General features: G+C 66.3%; 2 protein-coding genes across 2 annotated transcripts; one reads left to right on the top strand and one right to left on the bottom strand.

Annotated features, from left to right (window-relative positions):
- Positions 1-582: 582 nt before the first annotated feature.
- On the top strand, positions 583-8,601 carry LOC123357946 (ephrin type-B receptor 4-like; the record flags this gene model as incomplete). The annotated part of the gene is made up of 9 exons (XM_045000818.1): positions 583-749; positions 890-957; positions 1,095-1,208; positions 3,757-4,106; positions 4,427-4,642; positions 5,082-5,231; positions 5,677-5,870; positions 6,103-6,258; positions 7,239-8,601. Coding segments are annotated over 9 exons (1,539 nt in total), but the record flags the coding sequence as incomplete, so codon positions are not given.
- A 3,631-nt stretch (positions 8,602-12,232) lies between these two features.
- Positions 12,233-13,451, bottom strand: LOC123357945 (C-type natriuretic peptide-like). The gene is made up of 2 exons (XM_045000817.1): positions 13,371-13,451; positions 12,233-12,496 (listed from the first exon to the last, which is right to left on the bottom strand). The coding sequence occupies exons 1-2, from the start codon at positions 13,449-13,451 to the stop codon at positions 12,233-12,235; spliced, it is 345 nt and encodes a 114-aa protein (XP_044856752.1).
- Positions 13,452-15,017: the final 1,566 nt, after the last annotated feature.

Raw genomic sequence — 15,017 nt, 5'->3', positions numbered from 1 at the left:
TGCACGAGGAGGGAGGTTGCACGAGGAGGATGGTTGCACAAGGAGGGTGGTTGCACGAGGAAGGTTGCACGGGGGTGCCAGGTTGCACGAGGAGGGAAGTTGCACAAGGAGGGTTGCACGGGGATGCCAGGTTGCACAAGGAGGGAGGTTGCACGTGGGTGCCAGGTTGCACAAGGAGGGAGGTTGCACGTGGGTGCCAGGTTGCACAAGGAGGGAAGTTGCACAAGGAACGTTGCACAGGGATGCCAGGTTGCACGAGGAGGGAAGTTGCACGAGGAAGGTTGCACGGGGATGCCAGGTTGCACGAGGAGGAAGGTTGCACGGGGGTGCCAGGCTGCCCGGGACAGCAGGCTGCCGGAGAGGGTGGATACACGATTCTCCGCTCCCCGGCGGCGCCGGTGTTCCCATCCGCCGTCTGGGTTCCTAGCGCCGCCCCGTGCGCCCGCCGGGATGTGCCCCAGCGTCCCAGGGGCTGCTCCCCCCCCGCTTGTGGCCTGTTCCAGTGCAGCGGGCGGCCTGCCTCAGTTTCCCCTCCCAGGCCCTTTGGCGTCTCTCCCCCTGAGCCGGGCAGGTTGGGGGTGACGCTGGCCTGACCCCCCCCCACCCCCACCCCGGGGCAGCCCCCTGACGGCGTCTCTCTCCCCAGAGGCGGGGGGCCGGGCGGAGCAGCTGGGGCTGATCGTGGGGGCGGCCGCCGTGGGGGCCCTGCTGGTGCTGGCGGTGGTGGCAGTGGCTGTGATCTGCGTCAGGTGAGACCCCCCCCCCACCTGGGCGATTGGGGGGCAGGGAAGGGCCGGGGGGGGGCTGGGGCTGGCCACGTTCTCCCCAGGGTGGTTCCGGGGGGGGTGTTCTTGGCGGCCCCCCCAATTCACTCTCCCTCCCCCGGCAGGAAACACGGGGCGGGGGGACGAGACCCCGAATACTCGGACAAACACGGCCAGTACCTCATTGGGCACGGTGAGTGGGGGGGACGGCGGGGGGGGTTCGGGGGTGAGGAGGGGGCAGGGCGGGGGGCAAGTGGGGGGCCAGGGCAGAAGGAGTGGGTGGGGGTGAGTGGCTCTAATCGTCCCCCCCCCGGGACTCCCCCCCCCCAGGCACCAAACTCTACATCGACCCCTTCACCTACGAGGACCCCAACGAGGCCGTGCGGGAATTCGCCAAAGAGATCGACGTCTCCTACGTGAAAATCGAGGAGGTGATCGGCGCCGGTGAGCCCCCGGCCCCCCAAACCGGCCCCTGCCCCCCCAAACCGGCCCCTGAACCCCCAAACTGGCCCCCCAAACCAGCCCCTGAACTCCCCCGAGCCCCGACCCCCCTGAACCCCCAAACTGGCCCCTGCCCCCCCAAACCGGCCCCTGAACCCCCCCGAGCCCCGACCCCCCTGAACCCCCAAACTGGCCCCTGAACCCCCCCGAGCCCCCTGAACCCCCAAACTGGCCCCTGAACCCCCCCGACCCCCCTGAACCCCCAAACCAGCCCCCGGCCCCCCAAACCGGCCCCTGAACTCCCTCGACCCCCCTGAACCCCCAAACCGGCCCCCGGCCCCCCAAACCGGCCCCTGAACCCCCCCTGAGCCCCGACCCCCCTGAACCCCCAAACAGGCCCCTGAACTCCCCCGAGCCCCGACCCCCCTGAACCCCTAAACCGGCCCCTGAACTCCCCCTGAGCCCCGACCCCCCTGAACCCCCTAACCTCTCGTTGGGCTCGGGCCCCCCCCCTTTCTCTCCGCCCAGCCCCCTTCTTCGTTCCCTCGTTCACCCGCCTGGTTCGCTCCTTCGGCTTCACGGCTCCCGCAGCCGCTCGGCCTCTGCTGCCGCCTCCCTCCGGCCTCCTTTCTCGCTCTGTCTCCGTCCCCCCGTCTCCGGCTGCCCCCGCGGGCTCCTTCCTCCTCTCTCCCGCCTCGTTCCCTCTCTCCTTCACTCCTCCTTCCGCGCCGCGTTCTTCCCGTCGTCTCGCTCCCGCTTTCCCCTGTAGCCGGCTCGTTCTCGCGTTCCTCTTTTCTCTCCCAGCTCACTGGTTCATTCCCTCGTTCTCCCGCTCGTGGTCTTCCCGTCCTTGCCTTGCTTTTCTCGTGCACTCCGTTCGTTCGTTCTTCGTTTGCCTTTCTCGTGCACTCCGTTCGTTCGTTCGTTCTTCGTTTGCTTTTCTCGTGCACTCCGTTCGTTCGTTCTTCGTTTGCTTTTCTCGTGCACTCCGTTCGTTCGTTCTTCGTTTGCTTTTCTCGTTCATTCCGTTCGTTCGTTCTTCGTTTGCCTTTCTCGTGCACTCCGTTCGTTCGTTCTTCGTTTGCATTTCTCGTTCATTCCGTTCGTTCGTTCTTCGTTTGCTTTTCTCGTGCACTCCGTTCGTTCGTTCTTCGTTTGCTTTTCTCGTGCACTCCGTTCGTTCGTTCTTCGTTTGCTTTTCTCGTGCACTCCGTTCGTTCGTTCTTCGTTTGCTTTTCTCGTGCACTCCGTTCGTTCGTTCTTCGTTTGCCTTTCTCGTTCATTCCGTTCGTTCGTTCTTCGTTTGCTTTTCTCGTTCATTCCGTTCGTTCGTTCTTCGTTTGCTTTTCTCAGTCATTTTTCTTAGTTTTTCTTTCTCATTAATTCTTTTGGTTTCTTTTCTCATTCATTCATTTCTTTCTTTCTTTCAGTTTATTTTCTCACTCACTTCTTTCTTTGTTTTGGTTTCTTTTCTCACTTCTTTCTTTCTTTCTTTCTTCCCTTTTCTCACTCATTTCTTTCTTTCGTTTCGTTTCTTTTCTCACTTTCTTTCTTTCTTTCAGTTTATTTTCTCACTCATGTCTTTCTTACTTTCTCATTAATCCTTTCTTCCTTTCTTTTCTTTTCTCATTCATTTCTTTCTTTCAGTTTCTTTTCTCACTTCTTTCTTTCTTTCTTTCTTTCTTTCTTTCAGTTTATTTTCTCACTCATGTCTTTCTTTCTTTCTTTCTTTTGGTTTCTTTTCTCACTCATTTCATTTTCTTATTAATTATTTTGGTGTCTTTTCTCACTTTCTTTCTTTCTTTCTTTCGGTTTCTTTCCTCACTCATTTCTTTCTTTCTTTCTTTTTTCTCATTATTTTGGTTTCTTTTCTCACTCATTTCTTTCTTTCTTTCTCTCTCATTAATCCTTTCTTCCTTTCTTTTCTCATTCATTTCTTTTTCTCATTAATTATTTTGGTTTCTTTTCTCACTTCTTTCTTTCTTTCAGTTTATTTTCTCACTCCTTTCTTTCTGTTTCTTTCTTTCTTTTGGTTTCTTTTCTCACTCATTTCATTTTCTTATTAATTATTTTGGTTTCTTTTCTCACTCATTTCTTTCTTTCTTTCTTTCTTTCTCATTAATCCTTTCTTCCTTTCTTTTCTTTTCTCATTCATTTCTTTTTCTCATTAATTCTTTTGGTTTCTTTTCTCACTCATTTCTTTCTTTCAGTTTCTTTTCTCACTTCTTTCTTTCTTTCTTTCTGTTTCTTTTCTCACTCATTTCTTTCTTTCTTTCTTTTTTCTCATTATTTTGGTTTCTTTTCTCTCTCATTAATCCTTTCTTTCTTTCTCTCTCATTAATCCTTTCTTCCTTTCTTTTCTCATTCATTTCTTTTTCTCATTAATTCTTTCTTTCTTTCTTTTGGTTTCTTTTCTCACTCATTTCATTTTCTTATTAATTATTTTGGTGTCTTTTCTCACTTTCTTTCTTTCGGTTTCTTTCCTCACTCATTTCTTTCTTTCTGTCTGCCCCATCCCGCTGTTTCATGCCTCGCTCTCGGCGCCCGGCAGGGGAGTTCGGGGAGGTGTGCCGGGGCCGGCTCAAGGTGCCCGGGAAGAAGGAGAGCTGCGTGGCCATCAAGACGCTGAAGGGCGGGTACACGGAGCGGCAGCGCCGGGAGTTCCTCAGCGAGGCCAGCATCATGGGGCAGTTCGAGCACCCCAACATCATCCGGCTGGAGGGGGTGGTGACCAGCAGCACCCCGGTCATGATCCTCACCGAGTTCATGGAGAACGGGGCGCTCGACTCCTTCCTGCGGGTACGGGGGGCCCAGTACGGGGGGAGGGACCCCCCCAAAAACCCCAGACACCCCCAAACCACCCAGCCCATGGAGAACGGGGCGCTCGACTCCTTCCTGCGGGTACGGGGGGCCCAGTACAGGGGGAGGGACCCCCCAAAAACCCCAGACACCCCCAAACCACCCAGCCCATGGAGAACGGGGCGCTCGACTCCTTCCTGCGGGTACGGGGGGCCCAGTACGGGGGAGGGACCCCCCAAAAACCCCAGACACCCCCAAACCACCCAGCCCATGGAGAATGGGGCGCTCGACTCCTTCCCCTGCCACTGTGACCCCACCCCCAAAGGTCCTGCCTCCGTAGCCCCGCCCCTGCCGCTGAGGCCCCGCCCCCAAGCCCGCGGGCCCCGCCCCCCGCGCTGACCCCGCCCCCGTCTGCCCCCCAGCTGAACGAGGGGCAGTTCGCGCCCATCCAGCTGGTGGGGATGCTGCGGGGCATCGCCTCGGGGATGCGCTACCTGGCCGAGATGAGCTACGTGCACCGGGACCTGGCCGCCCGCAACATCCTGGTCAACTGCAACCTGGTCTGCAAAGTCTCCGACTTCGGCCTCTCCCGCTTCCTGGAGGAGAACTCCTCCGACCCCACCTACACCAGCTCCCTGGTAGGGCCCGGACGCCGGGGTTCGCGCCGCCTCGGGGGGGGCAGGACTCCTGGGTTCTCTCCCCGGCTCTGGGAGGGGAGTGGGGGCTGGTGGGTTAGAGCAGGGGGGCTGGGAGCCAGGACTCCTGGGTTCTCTCCCCGGCTCTGGGAGGGGAGTGGGGGCTGGGGGGTTAGAGCAGGGGGGGCTGGGAGCCAGGACTCCTGGGTTCTCTCCCTGGCTCTGGGAGGGGAGTGGGGGCTGGTGGGTCAGAGCAGGGGAGGTGGGAGCCAGGACTCCTGGGTTCTCTCCCTGGCTCTGGGAGGGGAGTGGAGGCTGATGGCTTAGAGCAGGGGGGGCTGGGAGCCAGGACTCCTGGGTTCTCTCCCCGGCTCTGGGAGGGGTCTGGGGGCTGAGGGGGGGGGGCTGGGAGCTGGGACTCTCTCACCCGCCTCGTCCCCAGGGCGGGAAGATCCCCATTCGCTGGACGGCCCCCGAGGCCATCGCTTTCCGCAAGTTCACCTCGGCCAGCGACGCCTGGAGCTACGGGATCGTCATGTGGGAGGTGATGTCCTTCGGGGAGCGGCCCTACTGGGACATGTCCAACCAGGACGTGAGTACCCCCCTCCGCCCCGGGCTGGGTCAGAGCCGTTCTGGGTGGTTGTTAACAAGCTGCCCCGCCCCAGAGGTGGGCACATCTCAGCGCCGGGCGAGGGGTCACCGGCCGCCCCGCCCCAGAGGTGGGCGCGTCTCAGCGCCGGGCGAGGGGTCCCCGGGTAACCGGCCGCCCCGCCCCAGAGGTGGCCGCACCTCGGCGCCGGGCGAGGGGTCCCTGGGTTACCGGCCGCCCCGCCTCAGAGGTGGCCGCACCTCGGCGCCGGGCGAGGGGTCCCTGGGTTACCGGCCGCCCCGCCCCAGAGGTGGCTGCATCTCAGCGCCGGGCGAGGGGTCCCTGGGTCACTGGCCGCCCCGCCCCAGAGGTGGCTGCATCTCAGCGCCGGGCAAGGGGTCCCCGTCGAGCTCCCCCCCCCCGTGTCTGAGCCGCGCCGTCCTCGCAGGTGATCAACGCCATCGAGCAGGATTACCGCCTGCCCCCCCCGCCCGCCTGCCCCACGGCGCTGCACCAGCTCATGCTCGACTGCTGGCAGAAGGAGCGCAGCGCCCGGCCCCGCTTCGCCCAGCTCGTCAGCTCCCTCGACAAGCTGATCCGCAACCCGGCCAGTCTGCGCATCGTCTCCCGGGACGGCGCCGGGTGAGAGCCTCGGGGCGGGGGGGGGGCTGGGATCTGGGGGGGCTCAGAGCGGCTGGGCCTGGGGTAGGAATTGGGGGGCTGGAGGGAAGGGAAGGGTGGGGTTAGGGGCCCCCTGTTCCCCTCCCCCCTTTTCTCACCCCCCCGTTCTTTCGGGGCCCCCCCGCACCTCCCCCTCCCTCAGCTCCCTGGGGGTGGGGCTGCAGCCCCTCTCTAACCCGGCCCCTCCCCCCAGGCCGTCCCACCCCCTCCTGGACCAGCGGGCCCCCCACGGCGCCTCCTTCGGCTCCGTCAGCGACTGGCTCCAGGCCATCGACATGGGCTGCTACGAGGAGAAGTTCAGCACGGCCGGATTCGGCTCCCTCGAGCTGCTCAGCCAGATCTCCAGCGAGTGAGCGACCCCCGGGGGCGGGGGGGTGGGGGCCGGGCCGGCAGGGGCTGCGGGTTGGGAGTGAGGGGCACCGGCAGAGCTGGGGGGGCTGCGGGTCGGGAGTGAGGGGCACCGGCGGAGCTGGGGGGGCTGCGGGTCGGGAGTGAGGGGCACCGGCGGAGCTGGGGGGGCTTCAGATCGGGAGTGGGGGGCGCCGGCGGAGCTGGGGGGCTGCAGGTCGGGAGTGAGGGGCACCGGCGGAGCTGGGGGGCTGCAGGTCGGGAGTGAGGGGCACCGGCGGAGCTGGGGGGGCTGCGGGTCGGGAGTGAGGGGCACCGGCGGAGCTGGGGGGGCTGCGGGTCGGGAGTGAGGGGCACCGGCGGAGCTGGGGGGGGCTGCGGGTCGGGAGTGAGGGGCACCGGCGGAGCTGGGGGGGCTGCGGGTCGGGAGTGAGGGGCACCGGCAGAGCTGGGGGGGGCTGCGGGTCGGGAGTGAGGGGCACCGGCAGAGCTGGGGGGCTGCGGGTCGGGAGTGAGGGGCACCGCCGGAGCTGGGGGGGCTGCGGGTCGGGAGTGAGGGGCACCGCCGGAGCTGGGGGGGCTTCAGATCGGGAGTGAGGGGCACCGGCGGAGCTGGGGGGGCTGCGGGTCGGGAGTGAGGGGCACCGGCGGAGCTGGGGGGGCTGCGGGTCGGGAGTGAGGGGCACCGGCGGAGCTGGGGGGCTGCGGGTCGGGAGTGAGGGGCACCGGCGGAGCTGGGGGGGGCTGCGGGTCGGGAGTGAGGGGCACCGGCGGAGCTGGGGGGCTGCGGGTCGGGAGTGAGAGGCACCGGCGGAGCTGGGGGGGGCTGCGGGTCGGGAGTGAGGGGCACCGGCGGAGCTGGGGGGGCTGCGGGTCGGGAGTGAGGGGCACCGGCGGAGCTGGGGGGGCTGCGGGTCGGGAGTGAGGGGCACCGGCGGAGCTGGGGGGGGCTGCTAACCCCCCATCTCTCTGCCCCCTTAGGGACCTGCTCCGAATCGGGGTGACCCTGGCCGGCCACCAGAAGAAGATTCTCTCCAGCGTCCAGAACATGCGCATCCAGAGCAAAGCCGCCCCGTCCGGAGGGGCGGCCGGGAGCCGATTCTGACCCGATTCGGGGCTCGAGTCCTGCCTGGTCCCCCGGAGCTGGGAACGAACCGGACCCTGGGTTACTAAAGGGACCCTGACTTTGCTGCAGGGGCAGGTCTTGAACCAGGAACTTGGGGGACCCCTGCCCCCCCCACCCCCTCAGGGCTTGCACTTTGTCTATCTGAGCAGAGAGAATATTGTGGGAGGGGGCTATTGGTCGATGGTTCCAAGATGGCCGCAGGTCCCAAGATGGCCGCCGGGCCCTTCGGTCAACTGCCAAGATGGCCGCACTTCAGTCTCCCAAGATGGCTGCTCTTGCTTGGGGTTCCCAAGAGGGCTGCTCTTGCTTGGTTGCCAGGCAGCCCTCAGGACCCCATCAGGTTCCCAGGATGGCCGCCCGTTGGTGGTCAGGGGGTCTCAAGATGGCCGATGGGCCCTTCGGTCAACTGCCAAGATGGCCGCACTTCAGTCTCCCAAGAGGGCCGCTCTTGCTTGGTTGCCAGGCTGCCCTCAGGACCCCCTCAGCTTCCCAAGATGGCCACCACTAATTGGGGAGACCAAGATGGCTGCCCTTGGGTGGTCTCCGAAGTCGGGCGGCCTTCGGTGGGGAATCCAAGATGGCCGCTCTGCGGTCAAGCTCCAAGATGGCCGCTGGGGAGCAAGATGGCCGCCCTTCCGCCAGAAGCCTCCTCCCTCGCAAACAGTTGAGGGGCAGTGATGTAATGGGGGGGGTCCCCCGGGAGAGGGAGACCCCCCCCAGCATCTACTTGAATCTCTGGGCCCCTTCCCCACCATCGGGGGGGCTATAAACTTGGCTCTGCCCCCCGTACCCCATGAAACCAAAGAGTGACAATGGACAGCGGTGATGTCATGGCTGCCCAGTGATGTCATTGACCTGGGACAGGGCCAGAAACGGGGTGATGTCATCCCCCAGCGACTGCCCCGTGATGTCACCAGGAGCAGCAGTGATGTCACCCCATCAGGAGCCCCGTGATGTCATCGTTGCAGGGCCGTGATGTCATCAGGCCATGAGGTCGTCGCGGCAGGACATTGGGGGGGGTGTGAGGTCATCAGCGGGCACCGGACTTTCGCCTTCATATTGAAGGGGAATTTAACCTGGGGGGGGAGGTCATTTCCAGCCCCCCCAGAGCTGGGACAGCGTGTGGGGTATCAGACTCCCCCTCCCCCCTGCGCCGAGCTGGATTTGGGGTGTCCCCGCCGCCGCCCCCCCAAATAAAGTGGGATTCACTCAGCTCTCGAAGGAAGTGCACCGAGGTGTCACATGGGGGGGTGTCGATTTCACCTGGGGGGCCTCAGAGGGGGCGGGGCATGGTCCAGCCCCGCCCCCTCATGTGCGACTGGGGGGGGTTGCACGTTGGGGGGGCACAGTGCGATCGGTGAGACACTAAACTGGGGGGCTGCGAGCCAGGACTCCTGGGTTCTCTGCCCGGCTCTGGGAGGGGAGTGGGGGCTGGTGGTTAGAGCAGGGGGGGCTGGGAGCCAGGACTCCTGGGTTCTCTCCCCGGCTCTGGGAGGGGAGCGGGGGCTGGTGGGTCAGAGCAGGGGGGGCTGCGAGCCAGGACTCCTGGGTTCTCTGCCCGGCTCTGGGAGGGGAGCAGGGGCTGGTGGGTCAGAGCAGGGGGGCTGGGAGCCAGGACTCCTGGGTTCTCTCCCCGGCTCTGGGAGGGGAGTGGGGGCTGGTGGTTAGAGCAGGGGGGGCTGGGAGCCAGGACTCCTGGGTTCTCTCCCCGGCTCTGGGAGGAGGGTGGGGTTTTTTTCAGCAGCTGCTGTTTATGTGACCCCCAGCAGCGGGGGCAGGAACAGGAAGCAGGGTGGGGGGGCGAGGAAGGAAGCTGCCACCCAGGCCAAGCCCCACCCTGTGGACAATGGACAGTCTGACCCATGGACTCAGCCCTCCCAGCCCCCCCCCCCCCCGCTCTAACCCACCAGCCCCCACTCCCCTCCCAGAGCGGGGGAGAGAACCCAGGAGTCCTGGCTCCCAGCCCCCCCTGCTCTAACCCACCAGCCCCCACTGCCCTCCCAGAGCCGGGGAGAGAACCCAGGAGTCCGGGCTCCCAGCCCCCTCCACTACATTCGTGCTTCATGGAGTCAGTGCCAGATGTTCCCCCATTTCCAGATGTGTCTGCGGGGAGGACGGGGGGGGGAGGAGTTGATCTTTAAAAGGGAAAGTTTATGGAGTTGTAGCTGGGAATGTAAATAGAGGGGCCACGAGGGCTGGGGGGGGCAGGGGTTGCGGGTCGGGAGTGAGGGGCACCGGCAGGGCTGGGGGGGGCAGGGGCTGCGGGTCGGGAGTGAGGGGCACCGGCAGAGCTGGGGGGGGCAGGGGCTGCGGGTCGGGAGTGAGGGGCACCGGCAGAGCTGGGGGGGGCAGGGGCTGCGGGTTGGGAGTGAGGGGCACCGGCGGAGCTGGGGGGGGCAGGGGCTGCGGGTCGGGAGTGAGGGGCACCGGCTGGGCTGGGGGGGGGCAGGGGCTGCGGGTCGGGAGTGAGGGGCACCGGCAGGGCTGGGGGGGGGCAAGGGCCCATCTACCTTTGACGTGTCTTGATTTGGCACCGACCCCCCCCCCCGACACCCCCGTATCTCCCTCACCCCATTCTCCAGAGCTGCAGCCCTGCTGAGCCCCTGCCCCACTCCCTGCCCCACAGCGCCCCCTAGCGCCACCCTGGGGCCAGCACCCTGCCAGGGGAGAGCGCCCCCTGCTGAGCCCCCGCCCCGCTCCCTGCCCCACAGCGCCCCCTAGCGCCGCCCTGGGGCCAGCCCCGCCTCCCAGGGGAGAGCGCCCCCTGCTGAGCCCCCCGCCCCGCTCCCTGCCCCACAGCGCCCCCTAGCGCCGCCCTGGGGCCAGCCCCACCTGCCTCACAACAATGGAGCAACATCACCACCTGGTGGCCGTTTGTGGTACTGCACATAAATGGCTCAACCATGGAGTGGGGCTGCGAGCCCGGACTCCTGGGTTCTCCCCCCGGCTCTGGGAGGGGAGTGGGGGCCGGTGGGTTAGAGCCGGGGGGGCTGGGAGCCCAGATTCCTGGGTTCTCCCCCCCGGCTCTGGGAGGGGAGTGGGGGCTGGTGGGTCAGAGCAGGGGGGGGCTGGGAGCCAGGACTCCTGGGTTCTCTCCCAGCTCTGGGAGGGGAGTGGGGGCTGGTGGATCAAAGGACGGGGGGCTGGGAGCCAGGACTCCTGGGTTCTCTCCCGGCTCTGGGAGGGGAGTGGGGGCTGCTGGGTCAGAGCAGGGGGCGGGCTGGGAACCAGGACTCCTGGGTTCTCTCCCAGAACTAAAAGCCCCATTAACAGCAATGAAGGAAAATCAATTTCATTTTTTTATATTTATTTGATTTCGGTGCAATTCCGAGACGTGGCAGGAACCTCTCGCTGGGTGGGCGAGGGGGGGGGTCCCCTTGTCTCTACGTCCCCCATGTCGGGGTGGGGGGTGGGGATAGACCAGGGGGTCCTTGGCCCCCCCCTCCAAAGCCAGAGCTGGTGGGGGGCGGGGGCTGCGTTGCTAATCCGGGCACTTCGCCTCCAGCGTCTCCTCCACGGGCGGGGCTGGGCCGGGGGCTGGAAACCTAGGAGAGAAATGAAGCGGTTGTGTGGGGGGGGGATCGTGGGGTGCAGGAGGGTAAGGTTACGGGGCGGGGGGGGGCAGCATCCCCAGCCAGAGGGGAAACCAAGCTACATTCGGTGGTGGGGGGGTGTTAACCTGTGGAACTCCCGGCCACTTGATTTGGTGCCACAGAGGCGGGCTAGGGGCGTGGGGGGGGCAAAGGGGTGGCATTAGAGGGGGGAGGGGCTTGCAGGGCCCCTTGCCCCAGGAGGGTGACTAGCTGAGCATCGCTGCAGCCAAGTCAAAGGAGGGGGGGGCGTTAACCCAGGGAACTACCCACCGCAGGGCCCGGCTGGGCGGGCGTTAACCTGGGGAACTGCCCGCCACTGGCTGGGTGTTAACCCGGGGAACTACCCACCGCAGGGCCCGGCTGGGCAGGCGTTAACCTGGGGAACTACCCGCCACCAGAGCCCAGCTGGGCGGCAGTAACCTGGGGAACTGGCCGCCACTGGATGGGCATTAACCCAGGGAACTACCCGCCACTGGATGGGCATTAACCCAGGGAACTACCCGCCACCGGGTGCAGCCGGGAAGGCGTTAACCTGTGTAACTACCCACTGCAGGGCCCGGCTGGGCAGGCGTTAACCTGGGGAACTACCCGCCACCAGAGCCCAGCTGGGCGGCAGTAACCTGGGGAACTACCCGCCACTGGATGGGCGTTAACCAGGGGAACTACCCGCCACTGGATGGGCGTTAACCCAGGGAACTACCCGCCACCGGGTGCAGCTGGGAAGGCGTTAACCTGGGGAACTACCCACCACCTGGTGCGACCGGGCGGGCGTTAACCTGGGGAACTACCCGCTACTGGATGGGCATTAACCCAGGGAACTACCCGCCACCAGGCCTGGCCAGGCGGGCGTTAACCTGGGGAACTACCCGCCACTGGATGGGCGTTAACCAGGGGAACTACCCGCCACTGGATGGGCATTAACCCAGGGAACTACCCGCCACCGAGTGCGGCCGGGCAGGCGTTAACCTGGGGAACTACCCGTCACCGGGTGCGGCCGGGCGGGCGTTAACCTGGGGAACTACCCGCCACTGGATGGGCATTAACCTGGGGAACGCCCTGCCCCTGGATTCTGCAGGGATGCCCCCATCCCGGCTGGGGCGGGACGGGGAAGGTGAGGTTGGGGCCATGGGGCGACACACGGGGGTGAGTGACGGGAGGCTCCTGGGGGCGGGCGGCGTCCAGGCCAGCCCAGGGCCAGGCGCGGTTACCCCGTGGAACTCCCCGCCCCTGGACGCCGCCGGCTCCTACCTGCGGCGCTAGCAGCCCAGCCCGCTGCGGGTCCCGATTCGGTCCAGCTTCAGCCCGAAGCAGCCCTGCGGCGCCGGCGCCTTCCTGGTCCGGCCCCGGAACCGCCTCTGCCCGCTCATGAAGTCGGCGAAGAACCTGGCCCAGGCCGGGTCCAGGGACGGGGGCTCGGGGCTGTCGCGGGGGGGGCGGCTTCCCGCCGGGGGGGCGCGGGGACCGGGGGGCGCGGGGACGGCGGCGGAGAGCGGGGCGGCCCCCAGCAAGTCAGCCAGAGTCTGGGGGGGCGGAAAGAGGGAACCCCATTAAAGCAGGAGACCACATGGCACGGAGACAGGGACCCCCCCAATTATATCCCAGCCCCCGGGTACCCCTGGCGCAGGGACGCGGCCCGGCACTGGGAGGGGAGTGGGGGCTGGTGGGTTAGAGCAGGGGGGTCTGGGAGCCAGGACTCCTGGGTTCTCTCCCCGGCTCTGGGAGGGGAGTGGGGGACTGGGAGCCAGGACTCCTGGGTTCTCTCCCCGGCTCTGGGAGGGGAGTGGGGGGCTGGGAGCCAGGACTCCTGGGTTCTCTCCCCGGCTCTGGGAGGGGAGTGGGGTCAGGTGGGTCAGAGCAGGGGGGTCTGGGAGCCAGGACTCCTGGGTTCTCTCCCCGGCTCTGGGAGGGGAGTGGGGTCAGGTGGGTCAGAGCAGGGGGGCTGGGAGCCAGGACTCCTGGGTTCTCTCCCCGGCTCTGGGAGGGGAGTGGGGGGCTGGGAGCCAGGACTCCTGGGTTCTCTCCCCGGCTCTGGGAGGGGAGTGGGGGCTGGTGGGTTAGAGCAGGCGGGGCTGGGAGCCAGGACTCCTGGGTTCTCTCCCCGGCGCTGGGAGGGGAGTGGGGGCTAGTGGTTAGAGCAGGGGGGGCTGGGAGCCAGGACTCCTGGGTTCTCTCCCTGGCTCTGGGAGGGGAGTGGGGGCTGGTGGGTTAGAGCAGGGGGGGCTGGGAGCCAGGACTCCTGGGTTCTCTCCCCGGCTCTGGGAGGGGAGTGGGGACTGGTGGGTCGGAGCAGGGGGGCTGGGAGCCAGGACTCCTGGGTTCTCTCCCCGGCTCTGGGAGGGGAGTGGGGGGCTGGGAGCCAGGACGCCTGGGTTCCCTCCCTACCCCGGTACCTACCTTGGGGGCCCAGAGGGGGGCCGGCGAGCCGAGCTGGGGGAGGAGGAGGAGGAGGACGAGCAGGGTGGACGAAGGCTGCATGGTCCCCGCGGGTGTGACGGGGGCTGGGGGGTCCGGCCGGGTGTCTGGGTCCCACTGGCGTCTCCCCGGCCCCGGCCCCGGCCCTATAAGGGGCCCTGAGGTGGTGACGTGCCCCCCCGGCCACCCCCTCCGGGGATGCATCACCCGGGGCAACAGATCCCCGCCCCCCGCTGGGGCAGAAGGGGGCGGTGGGAAGGGGGGAACTGGGGGGGGCTTTTGTGCGGGCGAAGCAGCTCCAGGGTTGTCGGGGGTGACGAGTTACGGGAAGGGGGGGGGTCTGGAAACAGATCGATGCCCCTCACTCCCGACCCGCAGCCCCTGCCAGCCCTGCCGGTGCCCCTCACTCCCGACCCGCAGCCCCCCCCAGCCCTGCCGGTGCCCCTCACTGCCGACCCGCAGCCCCTGCCCCCCCCAGCCCTGCCAGTGCCCCTCACTCCCGACCCACAGCCCCTGTCCCCCCAGCCCTGCCGGTGCCCCTCACTCCCGACCCGCAGCCCCTGCGTCGCTCCACCGGGGCGGGGGGGGGGGGCGGTTGCCCCAGAGACCAGCCAGTGGCCCGCGGGGAATGCGGCTTCCAGCCGCTATGGGATGGGCCAGCTGGGGCGGGGGGGGGGGGGGATGGGGCCTGTCCCCTGGGGGCGGGGGGTGCTGCCCCCTAACAGAAAGTTGGGGGGGGGTCAGGCTGGGAGTGCAACACAGGCCAGGACAAACTCCGGCCTCCCCCCCCCCACACCTGCCTCTTAATTAACGGCCTAATCCCGGAATTAACGAGCCCAGGGGGGTAATTAAACCGTGGGGGGATTAGAGCCGCTCAAGCCACCCACGCCTGCCTGCGGCCCAGCTGGGGACGAGCTGCCCATTGTGTGGGGCAGCTGGGGGGGGGGGGGGGAAGGGCCTCCTACCAGCAGGGGGGGCCGCTGAGCCCAGCCTGGCAGGGGGGGTGCCAGGGGCTGGGAGCCAGGACTCCTGGGTTCTCTCCCCGGCTCTGGGAGGGGAGTGGGGGCTGGTGGGTCAGAGCAGGGGGGCTGGGAGCCAGGACGCCTGGGTTCTCTCCTCGGCTCTGGGAGGGGATTGGGGGCTGGTGGGTCGGAGCACGGGGGGCTGGGAGCCAGGACGCCTGGGTTCTCTCCCTGGCTCTGGGAGGGGAGAGGGGTGTAGAGGGGGGCAGGGGGGAGCCCGGACTCCTGGGTTCCTGTGCCCCCAGCGTGCCAACGGGACGTCACCCGCTGACGCAGGCTGCTGGTGAAGACGCCGGGAGGCCGCGACCCGTCCCCACCCACCCCCCAAAAGGCTAAAAATAAAACCACTCCGCCCCCCCCGCCCCTGTGACCGAGCTGGGAGGGGGGCGCCCAGGGAGACAAAGGAGCCAGAATTCCTGCCCCCCACACGGGGGTTCCCCGGCCAACCCCCTATTCACCAGCCGCCCGGCTGACGTCAGAGGGGCGAGGCCCCGGGGCCAGCACCCCCCAGAGGGGGCCATTGGGGGCTGGCTCCGGGCCTGACCCACGGCTCAGCCCTGATTTAGGGCCGACGCTCGCTGGAAATCTGCAAAGAGCGTCAGAGAAA

Source organism: Mauremys mutica, unplaced genomic scaffold (assembly GCF_020497125.1).
Source record: "Mauremys mutica isolate MM-2020 ecotype Southern unplaced genomic scaffold, ASM2049712v1 001260F_np12_obj, whole genome shotgun sequence".
NCBI classification, from domain to species: domain Eukaryota; kingdom Metazoa; phylum Chordata; order Testudines; family Geoemydidae; genus Mauremys; species Mauremys mutica.
The sequence above is the reverse complement of the archived record's forward strand: the minus strand, read 5'-3'. Positions and strand labels throughout refer to the sequence as shown.

Excerpts from the sequence above, each read along its gene's own strand:
- LOC123357945 (XM_045000817.1), bottom strand. The coding sequence starts at position 13,451 with ATGCAGCCTTCGTCCACCCTGCTCGTCCTCCTCCTCCTCCTCCCCCAG. Across the intron at positions 12,497-13,370 it reads CCCCCCTCTGGGCCCCCAAG|ACTCTGGCTGACTTGCTGGG; the intron begins GTAGGTACCGGG and ends CCGCCCCCCCAG.